At 45.0% G+C, this 21,688-nt stretch overlaps 1 protein-coding gene across 1 annotated transcript in view; it reads right to left on the bottom strand.

Moving 5' to 3' along the window:
- gpr107.S (G protein-coupled receptor 107 S homeolog) overlaps window positions 1-21,449 on the bottom strand; it is a 50,671-nt gene extending 29,222 nt beyond the window's left edge. Inside the window, 11 exon segments of the mRNA NM_001094924.1 lie at window positions 3,776-3,849; window positions 4,650-4,725; window positions 11,729-11,862; window positions 12,217-12,324; window positions 12,426-12,482; window positions 13,594-13,733; window positions 14,079-14,212; window positions 14,907-14,992; window positions 15,668-15,718; window positions 16,465-16,590; window positions 21,332-21,449. Coding sequence (NP_001088393.1) covers window positions 3,776-3,849; window positions 4,650-4,725; window positions 11,729-11,862; window positions 12,217-12,324; window positions 12,426-12,482; window positions 13,594-13,733; window positions 14,079-14,212; window positions 14,907-14,992; window positions 15,668-15,718; window positions 16,465-16,590; window positions 21,332-21,448 — 1,103 coding nt within the window. The 5' untranslated portion in view covers window position 21,449.
- Between the last annotated feature and the right edge of the window lie 239 nt (window positions 21,450-21,688).

Raw genomic sequence — 21,688 nt, 5'->3', positions numbered from 1 at the left:
TTCGAGCACTGCGCCCCAACCGAAGAGACTTGCGTCTGTTGTGAGAATGCGCCAACTGGGGTCCCCGAGGTGTTTTCCCCTTGAGAGGTGAGTGGTGTTGAGCCACCACAGAAGGGACGTCCGAGTTTGAGGAGAGAGGAGTATCTCTTGTAGTAGGGATTTCCGTCTCCAGGTGCTGAGAATGTTCCACTGGAGCTCCCGGAGATGAAATTGGGCGAAGGGGACTGCTTCTATGGTGGAAACCATGACACCCAGTACTTTCATGCAGAACCTCACGGGATGTTTGGGCTTCTGCAGCAGTGACCGAACCAGGGCCTGGAGATGAACAATCTTCTCCTGAGGGAGGGAGATCCTCTGGGTCAGAGTATTGAAGTTCATGCCTAGAAAGTTCATGGATTGACTGGGGATTAGAGAGGATTTTTGTAGGTTGAGAACCCAACCTAGTTCCCGTAGCTTCGTCATGGAGACCTGAAGGGACCGCTGAGCCTCCTGAGGCGAAGGCGCCTTGATCAAAAGGTCGTCGAGATACGGGGTGATGGAGATCCCCTCGTTGCGGATCAGAGCAGTGGCAGCCGCCATGATCTTCGTGAAGACCCGGGGAGCCGAAGTGAGGCCGAATGGTAGACTTGTGAATTGGTAGTGGAAACTTTGGAAGGCAAAGCGCAAGTATCTCTGATGAGGAGGGAAAATGGGAACATGAAGATAAGCGTCTTTTATGTCGAGAGACATTAGGAATTGCCCTGGGGACATCGCCGCAATGACAGATCGGAGGGATTCCATCTTGAACCTTCTCGGACGAATGAGCTTGTTCAGTTCCTTTAAGTCTAGGATCGGCCGGACAGAGCCGTCCTTTTTGGGGACTATGAACAGGTTTGAGTAGTAGCCCGTGAAGTGTTCGTCTGGGGGACAGGAGTAATCACGCCTGCTAGGAGGAGGTTGGAAATGGCCCTCTGAAAAGCTGTACGTTTGCCCGATTCTTGAGGGAGTCTTGACATGAAGAATCGGTGAGGTGGAAGAGACGAGAACTCTAGATGGTAGCCTTGAGAAACCACCTCGTGAATCCAGGTGTCCTGAACAAGAGATACCCACGTGTCTGCATAGTGGGACAATCTTCCCCCTATACAATTCGGCCCGGGAAGGACGGCGTCATGCGGAGGCAGTCTTGTCGGTGGGCTTTGAAGAGTGTTTTCGGTTCTGCCAGGGAGTTCGATGCTTGTTGCCGAAACGGCCCTTGTTCGAAAAGGAGTGCCTCGGGGGAGAAGATCTCGCGCTCTTGGTCTGAGAGCCACGAAAAAACTTGTTCTTCCGAAAGGAGGGACGTGCTTTAGGTTGGGGAAGAAGGGTGCTTTTACCCCCGGTAGCTTGACTAATGATTTTATCAAGGTCAGGACCGAAAAGGAGCTTCCCCTTGAACGGAATGGAAGTCAGGGACTTCTTAGAGGAAAGGTCAGCTGACCATAGTTTCATCCATAAGGATCTGCGGGCTGCCACCGAGAGAGCGGAGGCTCTGCTGATAGCTTGAGTGGCGTCAAGTGAGGCCTCACACATGTAGTCATTGGCTTCCTTGATTTGAGATGCCAACTGAGCGAGTTCGTGACGTGGTGCTCCGTCCGCAATAGCGGTGAGGAGAGTGTCAGCCCAGGATTGTATGGCTCGGCTTACCCATGCTGTAGCCAGGACTGGTCTCAACGAGGACCCGGAAGCTGCGAATGAAGAGCGTAGCAAACTCTCTAACTTCTTGTCCATAGAGTCCTTGAAGGAGGACGCGTCAGGGACTGGTAAGGCCGTGTTCTTAGAGAGGCGGGACACTGGGGCGTCCACGGATGGAGGAGAAGCCCATTTTTCAGTAAGCTCAGGTGGAAAAGGATACAGCCTTAGGAAACGACGGTTTGTTTGAAAACGCCTCTCGGGTTTGTCCCATTCTTGTTGGATAATTTGATCAAGCTGGTTGTGGGACGGAAACATAGGTGAAGTCTTATTGCGTCGCTTGAAGAGAGATTTTGAAGACTCCGCACGGACCTCCGGTTCCTGAAGGTGGAGGGTTTCTAGCACCGAGGAAATAAGAGAGTCCACAGTGTCAGAGGAAATTCTAGAATCATCTTGGTCTGAATCTGAAAGAAGCTCCCCATCAGAATGATCTTGTTCGTCCCCGGAATCAGGAGGTGAAAAGATCCTAGGAGGAGAGTCGCTGTCATCTTCGGATGGGGAGGGGGCCCTGCGTTTGGAGGGTCTAGGTTTATGAGTGTCCAGGCGAGAGAGCAGTTTGTCTAGTGACTGCGCTAGTTTAGGAATGCCTGTGGCCAATTGGGCTGCCCACTCAGGTGCTGCTTGTACTCTGTGTGGAGAAGCTTCAGGGCTAGATACTGAGGGATCCCCCTGTGCCGCCTGATTCACCAGAGGTGGAGAAGGTGGTGAGGGTTCAGAAACCTGCAGTGTAGTGCACTGGTTGCATAGAGGAGATTTGTGCCCTGAGGGCAAATGTTTGCGGCATTTGGCACACGACAGAAAAGTGACCAGGGCTGAGGTTGCCCCCCTAGAAAAAAGGCTAGCACTGGGTCCCTCAGACATAGTGAAAAATTTTTGCAAGTGGGAATGCCTGGGGGAATAACCCAGTAATGCCTGACACTTAGCTGTAGTAGTAGGAGGATCAGTTGTCAATCCTGCAGTGGTGCCCTGTGTCTCCGCTCCAGAGTATAGCAGTCTGGGAGCAGCGTGGATATTCCCCTGTGTGTGATCCAAAATGGCGGCCGCTAGGTAGAGGAGCGCGCTTAGGATCGCGCGAGATCACAAAACCGCGGGCATTTACTTCCGCAACAGGGAGAAAGAAAGAAAGGCGCCTATCCTAAGAAAATGGCGCCCGTCTGTACTGTGCGCATGCGGAGCGCATCTAACCGCATCAGAGCGCATAGGGAAGATCACTGCGGCTGCTTGGCGAGCCGCGTATGTGGTAGGAGACCCGTGCGCTCCACTAGTAGAATCCTGTAGGGGAACCCCCTCCCTGCTCGAGAGGCTTAAGGGGAAGCGCAGAGCCAGGAAAACCCCCCTCTCACCTCTCCAATGAGGCTGCTAGGGGCTGAGGAAAAAATCCATTCTGCCCTCCATGGGTAGGGGAGGGAGAAGGAAAAGGGGGAGAGAGAGCCCATTGGGACTTACCTGTCCTGGAGACCGCTCTCCCAGTACTGTCTGCCGGCCAGCCTGGTCTCCATCTGTAAGGGAAGGAGAGGAATTGGCTGGGTGGTCTGTGTGAAACACCTGTGACCCCAGAGACAGGTCCCACGTTGGAAGGTGCCAATGAGGTACTTTACGCAGTGTAAAGGTTCCAGCAACCCCCTGGTGTCAGCAAAAACTGACTAAATAATAAAATAAAAAATTCTTCTGTCCTAACCTCCTGAGGACACAACTAAAACTGAGCTCTTCTCCAGCCTGCTGGGGGTATAGCCAGTGGGGGAGGAGCCAGTTGTCTTTTTTGTAGTTGTGTCCTGCCTCCTAATGGTACTAGCTATACCCCATTGTCCCTGTGTCCCCCAAGCTGACGTTGAGAAAGTAGCTTATTAATCAAAGGGCAAACAGACAGAATTAAAGAGAATACAGAACAATCTCATACAAGTGAAAAGAGCTTGGAAGTTTACTCTTTCAAATAATCTAAAATGTCATGCAGCAATAGCTGCGAGGGAAGGGAAAATACAATTTAAAGGTGAACGATCCCTTTAACCCTAATATGACTTAAGTTCATGTATTCCGAAGCGTAACTCGAAGCAAAATGGCTCATACTTACAAGTGCATTATGTAATAAACCACCGCCCAGCCTTCAATTGGGAATCCCTGGGATGAAATGTAGTGGTAGTCAATCTAGAAGACAAAGGAGGAGTCAAAGACAAGATAAGACAAGGACAGCCGTCTCAGAAGCCACAATTTATTGCAACTGTATTGTGTAACTCTTTATTCAATAGTAAGTTCCGACTTTACACATTGGTTACAATAATGCCGATTGTTGATGGGGGATAATTCCTGTCCCTTCTAGAGAAAAACATGCTACTACCATGAATATAGTTTTTGTAATACACAATAGCTTGTAAATTATATCCATAGAAATGGTTCTCAGTGATGTCATCAGTTGGAGTTTAGTTTTTCCATTCGGTCACATGACTCAATGAAACTTGTGTATTATAATAAAACAAATATGAGGATATTAGAAGTCACCTTGGAGTTCCACCTGACCGAATTAGAATTAGGTATGCACAGAATCCAGGATGCGGTTTGGGATTCAGCCTTTTTAGCAGGATTCAGCCGGCCAAACCAAATCCTAATTTGAATATGTAAATTAGGGCAGGAAGGGAAATCACATGACTTTTCTTCAAAAAACAAGGAAGCAAAAAATTGTTTTTCCACTTTTCCTTTTCCACCATAATTTGCATATGCATCAGGCATCATTTTGCAATTTTCATTTTAGAAGGATTCCCATATGAGAGCACTTATAATCTGCATATGCGAATTAGCATTCGGATTCCGCTCTCGGCCAATTCTTTCGTGAAGGATTCGGCTGAATCCCAAATAATGGATTTGGTGCATCCCTAATTATAATATCACTATATTTCTTGCCCGTACATGGCAATGTTAGCCAATTTGTAAAGTAACAACAGGACACTTACAGCATGGAATACCAGTGACAACGACTTTGTGATGGGCAGTGCCGCCATCAGCCAGTGGATCTTGAACACTTCATTCCTGGAACATAAACAGAACTTTATGTTAGCAATCAAATTTACAAAGTACACTAAATAAAGTGGTGTGTACAGGTCTGGACTGGGAGTCAAAATAGGCCCTGGCATTCTAAGTACACAGAGGCCCAAATAGTCCTCCACCAGCCCACTAAATAGTGACTGTCTATGGGACCTTACAGCAGCCCCTCTGGCATTTGCCAGTCCGGGCCTGGGTGTTTCTACAGGCAGTAACCTCTGGGCACAAACAGTTTGTGCAAATACAGTCATGTCATAGGTATGCAACTGTTAGAAGGATGACGTTGCTCTGATCCCTTTGCACGGGATGACTACACAGGGCATTTTATGGTTAAACGTTAAGCAAGATTTCTACAGGACAAATGAACCGAGGCTGCTATTGGCCAACTGATCAATAAAATATTTTTTAATGTCATAATATATGACAGGCAGATAAACTCCTAGAACTCACTGGGCATCCCCAGACTCCAAGCTAGAATTAAATAGCCAAGCGTCAGCTGGTTGTTCTGCAGCACAGGTCGGAAACAGGAGTTCATTAAAGGAATTGTTCAGTGTAGAGATAAAAACTGGGTAAATAGATAGGCTGTTCAAAATAAAAAATGTTTCTTATATAGTTAGACAAAAATGTAAATGTATAAAGGCTGGAGTGACTGGATGTCTAACATAATAGCCAAAAGGGTAAGGCATTTTTTAGTAGCAGTATGCACAAAATGTCTCTGTCTTAAATATATTGATAATGGGTTGAGTGCAGAGGACCTCTTGTAGTTGATAACATAATAGCCAGAACACTACTTCCTGCTTTGCAGCTCTCTTGGTTTCCACTGATTGGTTACCAGGCAGTAACCAATGAGTGACTTGAGGGGGAGGCACATGGGTCATAACTGTTGCTTTTGAATCTGACCTGCATGCTAAGGATCAATTGCAAACTCACTGAACAGTTATGTCCCATGTGGCCCCCCTTAAAGTCACTGACTTATTCAGGGTTAAAGAGCTGAAAAGCAGGTAGTAGTGTACTATTATGTTAGACATCGAGCAACTCCAGTATTTATACATTACATATTAGGCTAACTAACTACATTAGAAATATTTTTTGTTTTTATTTTGCACAGCCTATGTACGCAGTTTCTATTTTTACACTGAACTGTTCCTTTAAAGTGATACCATGTTTATGATAAATGCCACAGTGTCACAATCTCTTCAAAGGAAAACTATACTCCACAAACAATGTAGGTCTCTATAAAAGGATATTGCATAAAACAGCTCATATGTAAAACCCTGCTTCATGTAAACAAACCATTTTCTTAATAATATACTTTTCTAGTAGTATTTGCCATTGGGTAATTACATAGAAAATTGCCATTTTAATAAATAAGGGCCGCCCCCCGGGATCGTACGATTTACTGTGCACACAAACATACCAAACAAACTATACTTCTTAGGTCACATGAGCCAATTAACAGACAGAGTTTCGTCTTTTGCTTCAACACTTCTTCCTGTTACAGTTAGATTTGTAGTATTTCTGGTCAGGTGATCTCTGAGGCAGCACACAGACCATCATGAAATGGTGGTTCAAGGCAAGAGATGGAAAAAGGAGATTTTGTGTACTCGCCGTAAAATCTTTTTCTCTCTGGTGGCTTGGGGGACACAGGGAACCATGGGTATATCTGATGCCATTAGGAGGTAGGACACAACAATAACTGAAAACTAGCTCTTCCTCCGTTGGCTATACCCCCCAGCAGGCGGAGCCTAATCCAGTTTGTCCCAAAGAAGGAACGAAGGAGGTTTTAGTTTTTTCAACCTTCAATGATTAACTTGAAAAACTTATCACACATGTAACTGAAAAAAAAACAGAATAGGCCTCCATGAAGGGAGGGAAGCCCTGTGTCCCCCAAGCCACCAGAGAGAAAAATATTTTACGGTGAGTACACAAAATCTCCTTTTCTCTAGTGTGTGCTTGGAGGACACAGGGAACCATGGGGACGTACCAAAGATGTCCCCCAGTAATAGGGCGGGAGAGGTCCTAGCTGGATTTTTCAACTGCGGCCTGAAGCACCTTTCTGCCGAAGTGTGTGTCATGTGCCGTAAATGAGTCAAAATGGTAGAATTTTGCAAAGGAGTGGGATAAAGGTCCACGTAGCTGCTTTGCACAGTTGTTCTGCTGAGGCCTGATGTCGGAATGCCCAGGTCGTGCTCATCTTTGATTTTGATTGTTCTGGGTATCAGAGGAATTGGAGGGAATGCATTCGCTAGCTGAAAGTCCCACTGGGCTGTGAGAGCATCTGCTGCTCGTGCCAGAGGGTCCCAGCAGCGTACAAAGAAGGTTGGTACCGGTCGTTGTGGCGAGACGCCATTAGGTCTACTTCCAGCCAGCCCCATCTTGCGGTTATTTCTTGAAATATTTCCTCCTTTAGAGCCCATTCTCCTGGGTCTAATGTCTGGCGGCTGAGGAAGTCTGCTTCCCAGTTTTGTAGACCTGGGATGAAAATGGTCGATAGTCTGGCATTGTTCTGCTCCGCCCACTGAAAAATGTGCCTGACTTCTTGTAAGGCCGCTTTGCTTCTTGTGCCTCCCTGGTCGTTTACGTAAGCCACCGCTGTCGAGTTGTCTGACTGTTTACTGGTTGGCCTGATAGTTCTGTTTGCCAGTGCCGTAGTCCCAGACGAATTACCCTGATCTCCAGGAGATTTATGGACAAGCGACTTTCCTCGAGTCCACAGACCTTATGCTGATCTGCCCTCCAGTAACGCTCCCCAACCCGACAGGCTCGCATCCGTTGTCATTAGTCTCCATTGTGACTCTACGAGAGGTCTTCCCCTGGAGAGGCAAGGTGTTTGTGGCCACCAGGTCAGGGATATTCGCGTCTTGTGAGAGAGACGGATCTCTTGTGACAAGTGTGTTCCATTGAAGCTCCCGCTTGTGAATTTGAGCGAATGGAAACGCTTCTATCGTTGATACCATGACCCCCAGTACCTTCATGCAGAATCTGGTTTGTCTTTGCCATTAAGGAACGTATTCGATCTTCGAGATGTACAATTTTTTCCTGCGTCAGGGACACTTTTTGTGTCTGTGTGTCGAACAACAGTCCTAGAAACACCATAGACTGACTGGGTGTTGTGGAGGATTTTTCTAGATTGATAGACCATCAGAGTTCTTTTAGCTTGTTCATGGCAAGATGGGTTGCTCTTTGCACTTCTGACAAAGAAGGTGCTTTGATTAACAGATCGTCGAGATATGGGGTTGAGGATATTCCCAACTGCCGTATCTCTTCCGTGGCTACTGCCATGATCTTTGTGAATACCCTTGGGGCCGATGTAAGGCCAAAGAGAAGTGCCCTGAATTGGTAGTGTTGGTTTTGTACGGCGAATCGTAAATACTTTTGATGTGAAGGGATAATTGGCACCTGTAGATAGGCGTCCTTTATGTCTAGAGACGTTAGGAATTGGCCTGGGGTCATCGCTGCAATGATGGAGTGTAGAGATTCCATTTTGAACTTTCTTGTGCGGATGAATTTGTTTAGTCACTTTAGGTCTAGCACTGGACGTACTGATCCGTCTTGAGTTGCGACTTCCACTATCCAAGAATCTGATGTGATTTCTAGCCACTGTTGGGAAAAATGGAGCAGCCTTCCCCCCCAAAGGTGTTCCATGTGCCGGAGACCTCCATTCATGCGGTGGAGGGCTTGTCCGAGGTTCTGGTAGAGGGTTTTACGAGCCTGCCAGGAGGTTCTGGCCTTAGCCACGTCCTCTGTCGGAGGTTGTATGCCATGGTGGAGAGTGTCTAGTGTTCTTGTTTTGTGATGGACGAAAAAACCTCCCTCCCCGAAAGGAAGAACGCGCTTTTGGTTGAGGAAGTAGAGTGCTCTTTCCTACTGTCACTTGATCTTGTCAAGATCTGGACCGAATAGGAGTTTTCCTTTGAATGACAAAGAGATTTTTTTGGATGATAAATCGGCAGACCACAGCTTCATCCAGAGTGACTGCCGAGTGGCTATAGATAGCGCTGAAGCTCTGCTAACAGCTTGGGTTGCGTCTAAGGCCGCCTCACATATATATTCATTTGCTTCTTTGATTTGGGCTGCCAGTTGAGAAAGTTCTTGTCTCAGCACTCCAGATAGAATTGTTTGAAACAGGGCCATGTTTGGACAGCCCTGCTAACCCACGCAGTGGCCAGGATAGGGTGAAGGGCAGTGCCTGAGGCTGAGAAAAGGGATCGTAGTAACCCATCCATTTTCTTGTCCATCTGGTCTTTAAAGGACGAGGCATCCAGAACTGGTAGAGACGTGTTTTTAGATAGGCGTGAGATTGGTGCATCCACTGAAGGCGGTGAAAACCATTTATCTGTGGTATCCGCAGAGAATGGGTAGAGCTTCAGGAATCGGCAGTTTGGTTGGAAACGACTTATCGACTTGTTCCACTCATGTTGAATTATTTGCTCAAGCTGTGAATGAGCAGGAAAAGTCAGTGAAGACCAACTGTTTCTTTTAAACAGGACCTTAGATTTATCTGTGCTGATCTTGGCTCCTGTATGTTAAGAGTCCCCAACACAGAAGTGATTAAGTCATCTACTGCTGCAGCAGAGAATTTTGATGGTTCCTCGTCTAGAAGGTCTGAGCTACGAGACAACCCTTCTGATAGACAGAGACCCTCCTCTCCATCTGGGGGCACCGGTGAGGAATCTCTGGAATTATTGTCACTCTCTTCGTCTGATGGGGAGGGTGCTCTGCGTTTGGATCCCCTATGTCTGGGTTTATCTAATTTGGACAGGATTTTGTCCAAAGACAATGCCAACTTTGGTATGTCCAGTCTGGGCTGCCCAGTCTGGAATTACTGTCTGTGTTGCTGTAGTAACATCTAGGACGGTAACAGCATGACGAGTTGGGTCTGTCTGGACAGGAGTAGGGCCTGGGAGTTCCTTCTCAGGCTCAGGTGGTTTACATATAGAGCATATAGGTTCTTTGTGCCCTGAGGGGAGTCGTTTGCGGCACTTGGCACATGCCAGGAAACTGTTCCCCTCAGACATGGTGTGATAAGAGAAGGCTAAATAGTTAAGCTCATAGGCGTAAGAACCGCTCTGAATAGAGTGCGTCACGTGATGTGCGCCTGTACGTATCCGGAAGCATTATAGTGATGCGCTTGTGGGCGTATGTGAACCGGTTGGGACGAAAGTTTTAAACAGGGCCTGCGGATACCGGCTATTCTCCCGTCTGCAATATGGTATCGCTTAATGGCAGTGCCATGAGGAGAAGGGTGGCTGTCTGCTCCCCCCTCCGGGCATTGGGGGGATAGGGGAGAAATGAAGTCTCGGAGCTGCGATATGGAGCAGGGGACTAGGGGAAACAGGTATACTTACCCCCCCAGGGTCCAAGCGCCTTCCGTGTCCTGGCCAATTCACTCCTCCTGTGCACAATAAAAGAGGGTGATAAGAACTGGATGGTCACTGGATAGCTGTGAAGCAAAATACCCCAGGGACACTTCCCACGGTGGGAGACAATATGCAAACAAATGTGTATAGAAAACGGATCCGCACACACACTGGTTAATGCAGTCGGGGAATATCCCCTTTTATTCAGCCACCAAACATTCAAACAACATAGAATGTTTGGTGGCTGAATAAAAGGGAATACTCCCCGACTGCATTAACCTGTGTGTGTGGATCCGTTTTCTATACACATTCGTTGCTAAGGGACCGGGCCGGGTCAACGGAAGAAACGCACCACCAGTTGCAGGATTGGTGAACTACAGGTGTGCGGTAGGAGAAATTACATTGTAGACAATATGCAAAGGCATCTTACACAGTGTAGGCGACTGGCATAACTCCTTGTCCTGACCTCCTGAGGACACAACAAAAACTGGATTAGGCTCAGCCTGCTGGGGGGTATAGCCAGCGGAGGAGGAGGAGCTGGTTTTTCAGTTATTGTTGTGTCCTACCTCCTAATGCCATCAGATTTACCCATGGTTCCGTGTCCCCCAAGCACACATTAGAGAAAGGGCAATATTTACTTAAAGGGATACTGTCATGGGAAAAAAAATTTTTTTCAAAATGAATCAGTTAATAGTGCTGCTCCAGCAGAATTCTGCACTGAAATCCATTTCTCAAAAGAGCAAACAGATTTTTTTATATTCAATTTTTAAATCTGACACGGGGCTAGACATTTTGTCAATTTCCCAGCTGCCCCATGTCATGTGACTTGTGCCTGCACTTCAGGAGAGTAATGCTTTCTGGCAGGCTGCTGTTTCTCCTTCTCAATGTAACTGAAGGAGTCTCAGTGGGACATGGGTTTTTACGATTGAGTGTTGTTCTTAGATCTACCAGGCAGCTGTTATCTTGTGTTAGGGAGCTGTTATCTGGTTACCTTCCCATTGTTCTTTTGTTTGGCTGCTGGGGGGAAAAGGGAGGGGGTGATAATCACTCCAACTTGCAGTACAGCAGTAAAGAGTGATTGAAGTTTATCAGAGCACAAGTCACATGACATGGGGCAGCTGGGAAATTGACAAAATGTCTAGCCCCATGTCAGATTTCAAAATTGAATATAAAAAAATCTGTTTGCTCTTTTGAGAAATGGATTTCAGTGCAGAATTCTGCTGGAGCAGCACTATTAACTGATTCATTTTGAAAAAAAATTTTTTTCCCATGACAGTATCCCTTTAAATATATATTCCAGTTTGGTAAGATTCTTTAATATGCCACTTAATATGATATAAATATAGATCTGTTGCTTAAGTATTCATTTTGGGGGTATATCTTTCCTTTAACATTCTGTATTGGCTAGATCTGATATTTTCTTGAGATTACCCAAAATCCCTACCTGTGAAGACATAACCAGTTAGGCATTGCATGAAAGCAGAAGAGGGGCCCACTTGACAGGCTAATGGAAAATTGTTATGATTTGACGGTAGCTCTGTTTTGTTTAATTGCACATCTATTCTGTTTTCCCAGGATTCGGGAAGTATGCAGTGTTATTATGGCTGCCAAATAAGACGCTAAATCTACACCTGCGCTTCCGGAGGATGTGAACCCAAACCAGGCCAGCCACAAAGAAGAAGAGAGCCATTGAGATGTAGAGTTTCGGTAGTGGGATTTCGTCTGCGGACAAGTAGCTTTCCGTGTTCTTCTCTATAATTTTGATCTGTAGAGAATCATAGCGGCAAGTTATTACCCATGCTTAAATGGGAAAGTGTGTGTGTGTGTGTGTGTGTGTGTGTCTCCCTAGCCAATGCTGCTGTCCATAAAAATCCACTCTTGATCAAGTTTAATCCGTTTCCCAAGTATCCCCTGTAAAGGCAAGGCGTGTAGGAGACACTTGGGTAATGGATCAAGCAATTTGGACGCAGTGCCTTGGAAGAAAATATCCTGATCCTGAGTGATTCATATGGAAAACAAGCACTCGGCCTTTCAAGAGCCAAAAATTTTTAACAGCCACCAATACTGTATTTCACATTAGATCAGGTTTAGCTCCCCACCATAATAATTGCTTACTCACATCCAGGCTAAAGGCATGTTGCTTCACAGAAATGCCGTTTCCGGCGCAGCTATGGAAATACAAACTGTAAAGGCCCTCCAGCTCCTCTGAACTGATGTTGAAGGAAAACTGAAATAAAAACACAGGGAAATCAGAGAAAGATTATTCTCAAGAGCAAATGATGCTCTCCAACACCATACGACAGCTGACAGTGTAAGATTCACACTCACCTGAAACGAGGCAACTCCCTTTTCGACGTGCATGGTGGCATTATACTCAATAGGACCCTGCAACACAGACAATGGTAAGCCGTTCATTGGTTAAAGACAATAGATACAACCACTGTAATTGCATTTATCTAATATAAGGCATCATTTTGCTACTTTTCATTATGAAGGATTCCCATATGCGAGATCTTATAACCTGCATCTCTGAAAAAGTGATCCAGGCACTCCTTGTATATGCCAGAGAGCAGCCATTTCCTGTGTAAGCCTCTGCAAAGTGACCTTAGTGACAACCACTTGTACAGGGAGGCTGGTTAGATTTATTTCCTCAGTGAGATATAGTGCGGATCAGCTGCTGTCATTCCAAACAAACAAGTTAAGTTAATCACGGCTACGACTATAGCATCAGCGTCAGTAGGTTTCCAGATAACCAAGTTTGAATGAAGGGTAAGTTCACCTTATAATAGAAATAGATCACAAAACAAGCAAAGGCCAACTGCAAACTGTATTAGAGGATCACTACCTATATAAACAAAGCTCGAACTCTAAGTGGAGCTTAAGACATTACTGTCCACACAAACAAGAACAATTTAAGGGGTAGTTCAACTTTATTAAATTTTAGTATGACGCAGTAAACTTCTCAGACAGTTTTGACGTTTTTGAAACTATTTTAGCATTTTGATCAGAAGTTACACGATTGCTACAATATGCCATACAGTTTTGGTCTCCAGTGCTCAAACAGGACGTTATTGAATTAGAGAGGGTAAAGAGAAGGGCAACTAAGCTGGTAAAAGGAATGGAAAAACTTAGCTATGAGGAAAGACTGGCTAAATTGGGGTTGCTCAAGCTGGAGAAGAGGCGCTTAAGGGGTGATATGATAACTATGTATATATAAGGGGATCATATGATAATCCCTCTAATGCTTTATTTACAAGTAGGTCTACCAGCTAACGCAAGGTCACCCATTCGATTAGAAGAAAAGAGGTTCCGTCTAAATATTTGGAAAGGGTTTTTATACAGTGAGAGCTGCGAAGACATGGAATTCTCTGAATCAGTCATACAGCCTGATACATTACAGGGGTTGGATGGTTTTTAGCAAATGAGGGAATACAGGGGATATATCTATGGCCACCTTAAAATGTAAGTTAGAACCATGACTGCAGATCACAAGTACCTTTTGCTCTTTCTCTTTCTTTTCCACTGCTTTCTTTTGATTGGCATCTTTTTCAAGCTTTGTGGCAGACTCAGCTGTGCCTTCTTTGTCTTTTTTTTCCAAAGCATCTTCTTTCTTTTTGTTAGCATTTTCTGCAACTTCTTCAAAAAAACAAAAAAAAACAAACCAAAGTAGCCTATTTACATTTGGTGCTTGCTAGCACTTTATTCTTCTGGAACTGTTCTGTTTATATGCAGCTTCCATACTGCTGTTCTGATATACATATAAATGATTATATGGTGTGTTGGCAGTAAGGCTACAAAGTATTTCTTGCTGAAATAAAAAACGTGTAGCTCATGCCACAAAGTAAGACCCACCACCAGAAAGCTCTGAGACTGGGTGGCCATGAGGTATCTTTTTTTATTTTAGCTTAGGGCTTTTACTTTCCCACATGAACCATTGCTTTCCTTATGCTGTATATTAACAAAAAGCACCTTTATTATTACCTGTATCTCTGCGGCTCATCTTTTCAGGAAGCGGTTCAGGTTGATCAGCTTTTGTGATGTTTTTGGGTGGCTCTTCAGTCTTCTCCGAGATAGAGACAAGTGGCATGTCATGTTTGGCGCTGCTGACATAAACACTAAAAAAACAAAAAACAAAAGAGAAACAGAGACAAAATGAGTGTAGCAGGATAAGAAAAGCTGAAACCGACAAATAGTTTAGACCACCAGGCAACGACAAACATAATGGGTCCTATGTGGACCCATGAGAAAAGGGTTGTATCAATAGTACAACAATGTCCTTGCCCAATGGCATTTATAAAACTATACAGCAGCAATTTGACCAATTCCTGGTAAAATATCAGACAGGCATGAGACTGGCTCCATATATATATAAGACAATAAATTACAGGTTGTATCTGGATGGGCCAAGTCAGCAACAAATAATGGCCCATAAATGGCCACTTAAAGGAGAACTAAACCCTAAATAAATTATGGGGTGGAAATACCGTATTTTATATACTGAACTTACTGCACTGGCCTAAAATTTCAGTATCTCTAATGATTCAGGTCTTCAAAATTGTGCCCAGAAGGTAACCATCTTGGAATTTTTTTATGGAATGTCAGTGACATGCATGTGCTCGGTGTAGTCTGGGCAGCTGATGTGAAGCTTAGCTTAAGAGCTCATAGCAAATCATCATGGAGAAATCCTAGGATTCCCAAGTAACTGATATGCAACTCATGCCATGCTTAAACCAATGGCTCTCTTGCTAAAAATAATAACCATGACTAAATCTAAGTCTGCATCCCACTTTTATTGGAGGAAAAACTCACCGTTTCCCCACAAAATCCATCTTGAGGAGCATAATGGAAACATCTGTTGGGGGGTTCTTCAGGATACAAGAATGAAGTTCCTGGTCCTGCAGGGAAACAGTTTAAAAAATTAAATCCAGCATTCTTGAATAAAATCGCTGATTATCTTATGACAACTTGCATTATGGCTATAGATATCCCTGCTGTGGCTGTCTTACAATTTTCAGAGCTACACGAGCACTAGGTTGTCAGGGGATGCAGGTGGTTACTGTCCAATGCAGCATGAATGAAATTCGAAATATTCATAAATATTTAAACTATTTATATTTTACTTATTATTCAATTTGTTGAATTTGCTGCATGCAAAAGAAGAGTACATACACAATATAGTATGAGGGTATAGCTTGTGTGCCCAGAACATTCCATCTCTGTATATTTGTATTTATCCATATGGGAGGAGGTGCCATATTGTTTCCCTTAGACTGTATAGTATGATGGTATAGCTTATTGTGTGCCCAGAACATTTCTTCTATGTATATTTGTATTTATACATAGGGGAGGGAGGTGCTATATTGTTTCCCTTAGAATGTACAGTATGATTGTATGCTCAGAACATTGGTTCTCTGTATATTTGTATCCATATTCTTAGAGCCCCTTTCAGACTGTAACCCGCAGTCTAGACAATCCATCCTTTCATTGGTCAGTCTGTTCATACCACCTTCATATGTACAGTACAGAAGTTAAGAAAACACAGGGTCTGTAGGAATAATATCCACACTTACCAAATATGTGAAGAATCCGTCATTCCTCGTTCTGTCCAGGCTAAAGCCATACTGCGGGCAAAGTAGACAAACATTATTATTGGATATGACACAAAGACTTTATCCGCTGCTTAGCAGAAGTGCATAAGGCATGGAATGTGCTGGCACTTAATCCTGATTTCACCAGCACTGCCATCCTTAGTTCTGATGGGATGAAACGCTGTATTGCCATTTACCATAGGGTCATATTTAAACAAGCAATTCTAATTGTAAGTCTGGCTTCCTTTTGCCTAACGAAAGAAAGTCGAATTCTAAGCAACTTCCCAAAATCCATTTGTTCCTCATTCTCACTGATTTTATAGTTACGTGTAATTGCAATTACAGTAGTATTTGTTTATCCCTCTCAGTTCTCCAGCTTGAACACTGTAGCAAAAGTCAGCCTTCCTCCAGGTCTGTTAATAAGATGGCTTATGCTAAATTGTTTCAGAAGTCAGCACCAGTGGTGCAGAGACTATATAAAAAGCCAGGCAGACCTCTCCTATTCATATTCCAGTCTCTTATTCAAATCAACGCATTGGTGCTAGGGTCAATTGGACCCTAGCAACCAGGTTGCTGGTAATGCATACTAGAGAGCTGCTGAATAAAAAGATAAATAAGTAAAAAAAAAACCCACAAATAATAAAAAATGAAAACCAATTGCAAATCGCCTCAGAATATCCCTCTTTACGTCATACTAAAAATTCAAGTAAAGGTGAACAACCCCTTTAATGGGGGGGGGGTTAGTTCTGTGCCAGGGAAGTTCATTACTGGTGACTTACAGTAGAACTGTCCGAGCCGGAAAAGTCTTTATTGTCTTTCAGAGAGAAACTGTTAATGGTCACGCTCATATAACCGTCCTTGAAAAAGCCAAACGTGTTGAGGAGCACTTTCTGCCTGATGTCATCCTGCCAATAAAAATACAAAGAGCAGTTAGCAAGAGTAAGCACATGCCCAGTGATACACGTAGGAATCTATTGACCTTATCCCCAGAGCAGAATGTGCCCATTAGATTGCTGTACAGTACAACTGGGGGCTTGGGACCCGCATCAAACACCCCTATCTGATGATGTCACAGATAAGCAGGCTCTCCAGAGGGGGCTACAAATGGCATGAAGCATTGTCACTAATTTACTCTGTGGCCTTGGGCCGGAACACAAGTAATGTGCACAATGAAAAGGAGGAAGCCGAGTCATTACCTAGTAAGTCTGTTCAAGCAACTGAGCCAACAAGAAATAGAAGGAACTGAAATCTGATAACATGCCGAGTGAAGCCTTGAAATTCGTCCAGCCGAGAGAGGTACCAAAGGGGAAAAGTCATTTTATCCAAGTCCGAATACGAAAACCGAGATCAGAGCCGAAGATTTGTGGCGCAATACTTCCGGGAACATGAAGTATAACTGTGCATAACCCTGTGTATGTGCATCCCCTTAAAGGGCCAGGAGGGCAGACCGCAAACTCCGGAACGGAGTAGCAGTGTCTCAAATACAGTTTCACAAATTTCCTGGTCATCTGAAATTTGTGGTCAGGACTGTCCCATTCCTCCTGGACAATGGCCTGTAATTGATCATGTGCAGGAAAAACCACTTAGCGTTCAGGTGAAACGAGCCTCTAAACTTCTTATCTGGGGATGGCGACTCTTCAATCTTGTATACCTCAATGAGTAAGATCATCCATCTTTGTGGAGTGGTCTGGAGAGATGGTAGATTCTTCCCCCTCAGACTGTGAAGGGGATAGTTCCCCTTCGCTAAGTGATTCCTCGCCAGATTGTGCGGGGGAGGAATGTGCAGAGAGGAAGAGTGTGCTGCCTGGTCAGCGCTTAGAGGGTCTCTTAGGGGAAGCCGAAGCAAATGCTTCTCCATTAATTTGTCAAGAGATGCTGCTAAAAGTGGGAGGTCTGCCTCTCCTACTCCCCAATGATCCAGAGGAGTCACGACAGCTCACTATTCTCCCCAGTGCCGCTGGCCACAGTCTTGCCTGCCTCCCTCTTGCACGCGATGTGGAGGAAAAAAGGAATGGGACCATGCACCGCCCAACCGGTACCTGGGGCAAGCTGGTAACTCCGCCACTGAGTCAATTCCTTCGCTGGAGACTAGAGGGGACGTCACGCTCGCACCCTGCCCTTGATGTGCCTCAACGGGTGTTCCACTAAGTGTTCTGTGGCTGTCTCACTCTGGTAAAGGGTCCTGCGTAGGGGGCTGACTGAATAGCTGGAGGCAGAGGGGGAGCTATATAGAGAGAAGGATCGATTATTTTGTACCTTTACATGTACAGGATAGAAATAACTGGCATGTTTCTTCTGTGTATTCTATCTAGGCTCTCTGGAAAGCAATCAATCAGCTTTCCCCATACAGGCAGAATAATAAAAGCAACCATCAAATTTGTTGTTCTGGGTTTCTACCTAATGCATGCAATGAACTCCTTGTATAAACAGTACAGAAGGCAATAAATGAACCACAGCGAGTAGTTTGAGTTGTTACAGAACTACAACTCCCGGCTATCCACAACTGAAACAGACAGACAATAGATCCCGACTATAACCATTGTTCCAGTTCATTGTATCCCTCACACCAGCCTAGTTTTAATTGGATAACTTAAAGGAAAACTATACTCCCAAAATGAACACTTAAGCAACAGATAGTTCATATCATATTAAGTGGCATATTAAAGAATCTTACCATACTGGAATATCGTGATGGTCTCTGTGCTGTCTCAGAGATCACCTGACCAGAAATACTACAACTTAACTGTAACAGGAAGAAGTGTGGAAGCAAAAGAGAGAACTCTGTTAAAAGAAAGAACTCTGTTCTCTGTTAAGAACTCTCATGTGACCTAACATGTATGGTTTGTTGGTATGTTTCTGAGTACAGTGAATCCTACGATCCCAGGGGGCAGCCCTTATTTTTTAAAATGGCAATTTTCTATTTATGATTACCCAATGGCACATACTACTGGAAAAGTATATTATTATGAAAATGGTTTATTTACATGAAGCAGGATTTTACATATGAGCTGTTTTATGCAATATCTTTTTATAGAGACCTACATTATTTGGGGGGTATAGTTTTCTTTAAGCTGTGATCGGCCATCTGTCCAGCTTGCTAACTACAGGACCGATGGCCCTTCTGTGTGCAATCTTTAATCTTCTGCCCCCTGCTTCTCAATACAAAACCTGAATACCCACCTGGTTTTGGAAAGAGATGTTGGAGAGGCTTTTGGGCATACAGTGAACATAAAAATAAGACAGGGTGAATAAAGAAACCATCTTTGGATTTTGCTCTTGTTTCCATTTTCACCCTATTCCAATGCCAATGTAACATCACCCACGAGTACTCACTCACTAGAGAAGGGATGAAGCACTGCTGATACCTCGGAGCACTGAATGTTTCCATGCAACCATCCCATGAATAAGGCCGGGCAGAACCCCGGTGTGTTCTATTCAGCCACGTACTCACAACATTGCTTTGCTTATCTCTCCTGCACACTCTGCTGCCTCTGTATCAATATTTGTCCTCCCTTGTGCATGTCAGTACACAGCAGCCACCCCTTTGTTGTCAGTACTTCTGCCCTCACCTCCCTGCCCACTCTATAGACTCTGCTTTTGCACAAGACTAATGCTGTCCCTGTAAAATCTGCCTTGTACCCCTCTATTTAAAGGGACAGTAACAAACAAAACCAATAGCAATGACAATATAATGTACTGTTGTGTTGCACTGGTGTGTTTGCTTCAGAAACTCTACTATAGTTTATATAAACAAGCTAGGGGGCAGCCATTCAAGCACAGGATACACAGTAGATAACAGATAAGTACAGCTTTAGTTTATATAAACAAGCTGCTGTGTAGCCATGGGGGCAAAGACTACAACAAAGCCCTTTTAAAGGTTGATATGTTTCCTTCGTCGTGTAGTAGCTGATACAGATGGGTTGAGGAATACAACTATAACCTCTATAGATCCAGTCTGTCCTTTATAAAATTCAGATAGCGGTAAACCATGTCCAGGTGAGTGACAGCTGTCGCCGCTCAAAATTTTTGCTGCTCGTTGGTACTGTGCACGCTAACCAGCTATACAAATAAAGTTGTGCTTGTTGAGGCTGGGCGTGGGGTATGATGGGTAGGTCACAGGTTTGGAGGATTCCATGTGCTCCAGCCTACAACAGGAAACCGGACTGATATCCTGGGACTGTGACCAACCTCCGAAATCAAAGCTGGGCGAATAATCAACATGTTTCCTGTAGTTCATTGCTGTGTGAAATTACAGGCCGTGGCCTCAGCTCTGTGCTGGTAATGCACTTGTTTTGTTACATTGTGGGATTGGGTGTTTTGGGATGCCAGCATCTGTTCATTACTTATGTTATAAACTGTGTACCTGCCAATAATGCCACAAATGTGCAGGGTGCACTTCAGCCTTCGCATTTTTTCACCTCCTTGAGTAGCCACAGACTTTGGAACTTCGCAGTTTTAACCCTTGCATTTTCACCTTGTATCTGATGGTCATCTCATTGTACATTCTGGTTTAATTCTAGTGAAAAAATCATCCACATCACTGGTGTGCCAAAGAACGCCTTCCCTCAGAATTCATTCGATTTCCCTATACTGGTACATAAGATAGCTTTACCCAGGCCCTGTAACACTGTATCTCCTACCCATCTTCCTAGGAGGGCAGCGGCAAAGCAAGGCTGCAATTTATTCAAGAACGATTCAGGCGTTAGAGGGAATCCTGGAATATCAGTGCAATGGCTTGCCAGATTTCTCAAATACTGTTGAACCCCCATATTACGTTTTTCAGGGGACCAAAAAAAAAAATGGTGTAAAATCTGTGAAAATTTAAAATCAGGCAAGTGGGTTATATATTGTGGGAAAGGGACATGTGAAATTGAGCTCTCTGTATAATGAAATAAATTTCCCCTTTAAAGTCTAAAGATTTTAGTATAGCATTATGCCCTATTAACTGATGAGTTTTGAAAACAAAATCTCTGTCTCCTTTTTACTGTGATGTGGGTGGGATCTGGGGTGGAGTTTGGGGGGCCAGGCTGGGACAAGAAAATTTTGTTGCACGGGGCCCCGTGATTTCTGATGGCGGCACTGCCCAGTCCAACTCTATGACGACCCCCCATCCGCACCAGTCCAACTCACTGCAGGCCCCCTGTCCCACACAAGTCCTACTCACTGCTGTACCCCCTCCCGCACTGCTGTCATTCTACCCCCTATGCTCCAGTTAATGCCCCAGTACACGCAGGCTGCCCACCTCCTGCCCTATAGCTGCTCATGCAGTAACTACCAGCAGCCACGGCATCTGTCCAACTTACTATATCCCTATTGCCCCTACTCAAACTCATTCCCAGCGCGGTCTAACTTATCCCTAAGCCATGGGCAACCAGCCTTGGCCCTATTGTGCAGTTTTCTATACAGCCCAGTCCCTGCCTCAGCCACTGGCTGCTGAAACAAGTCCCATGTCACTGGCCCAATCGGTCCTACCTTTGATCCCACCCCACGTTGCCCATCAGCACAAGCTTCATTCTACAGCCTCCCCGGTCCGGTTCTAAAGCAGTGACAGTCCTTCTTGCAATCGCTTTAGGTATCCGGATGTCCGGCTCGTCCTTTCCCTACCAGCTCAGGGCAGTCCGGCTCATACACAGGCTCCGGCCTTACCTTTAGCTTGAGCTGGTGGAACCGAGCCCACGATACGGGCAAGGCCACAAGCAGTAACCCGAACACTATCAGCCTCGAGCCTCCGGACCCTAATCCTCCGCCACCCTGAAGCGCCATGTTTAGAAAGGAACTAGTCGCAACCACATCAGCATCCCGCTCACTTCCGGGAACAAGCTGGGCACGCCCACTTCGAACACATGACTCGCGGCTTCCATAGTTACCCGTGACTCGTAGAAAGTGCGGCGCTGGACGTGACGTCACCGTAGCAGCCGAGGCATGCTGGGAGCATATGGCGCATATGACAGGATAGGAATGCCTGCTTGTCGTGTCAGACTTCAACATTCCAAGCTCGGGCGG

The sequence above is a fragment of the Xenopus laevis genome, chromosome 8S, assembly GCF_017654675.1.
Source record: "Xenopus laevis strain J_2021 chromosome 8S, Xenopus_laevis_v10.1, whole genome shotgun sequence".
In the NCBI taxonomy this organism is placed as follows: Eukaryota; Metazoa; Chordata; class Amphibia; order Anura; family Pipidae; genus Xenopus; species Xenopus laevis.
This window is presented reverse-complemented; position numbering and strand designations above follow the sequence as displayed.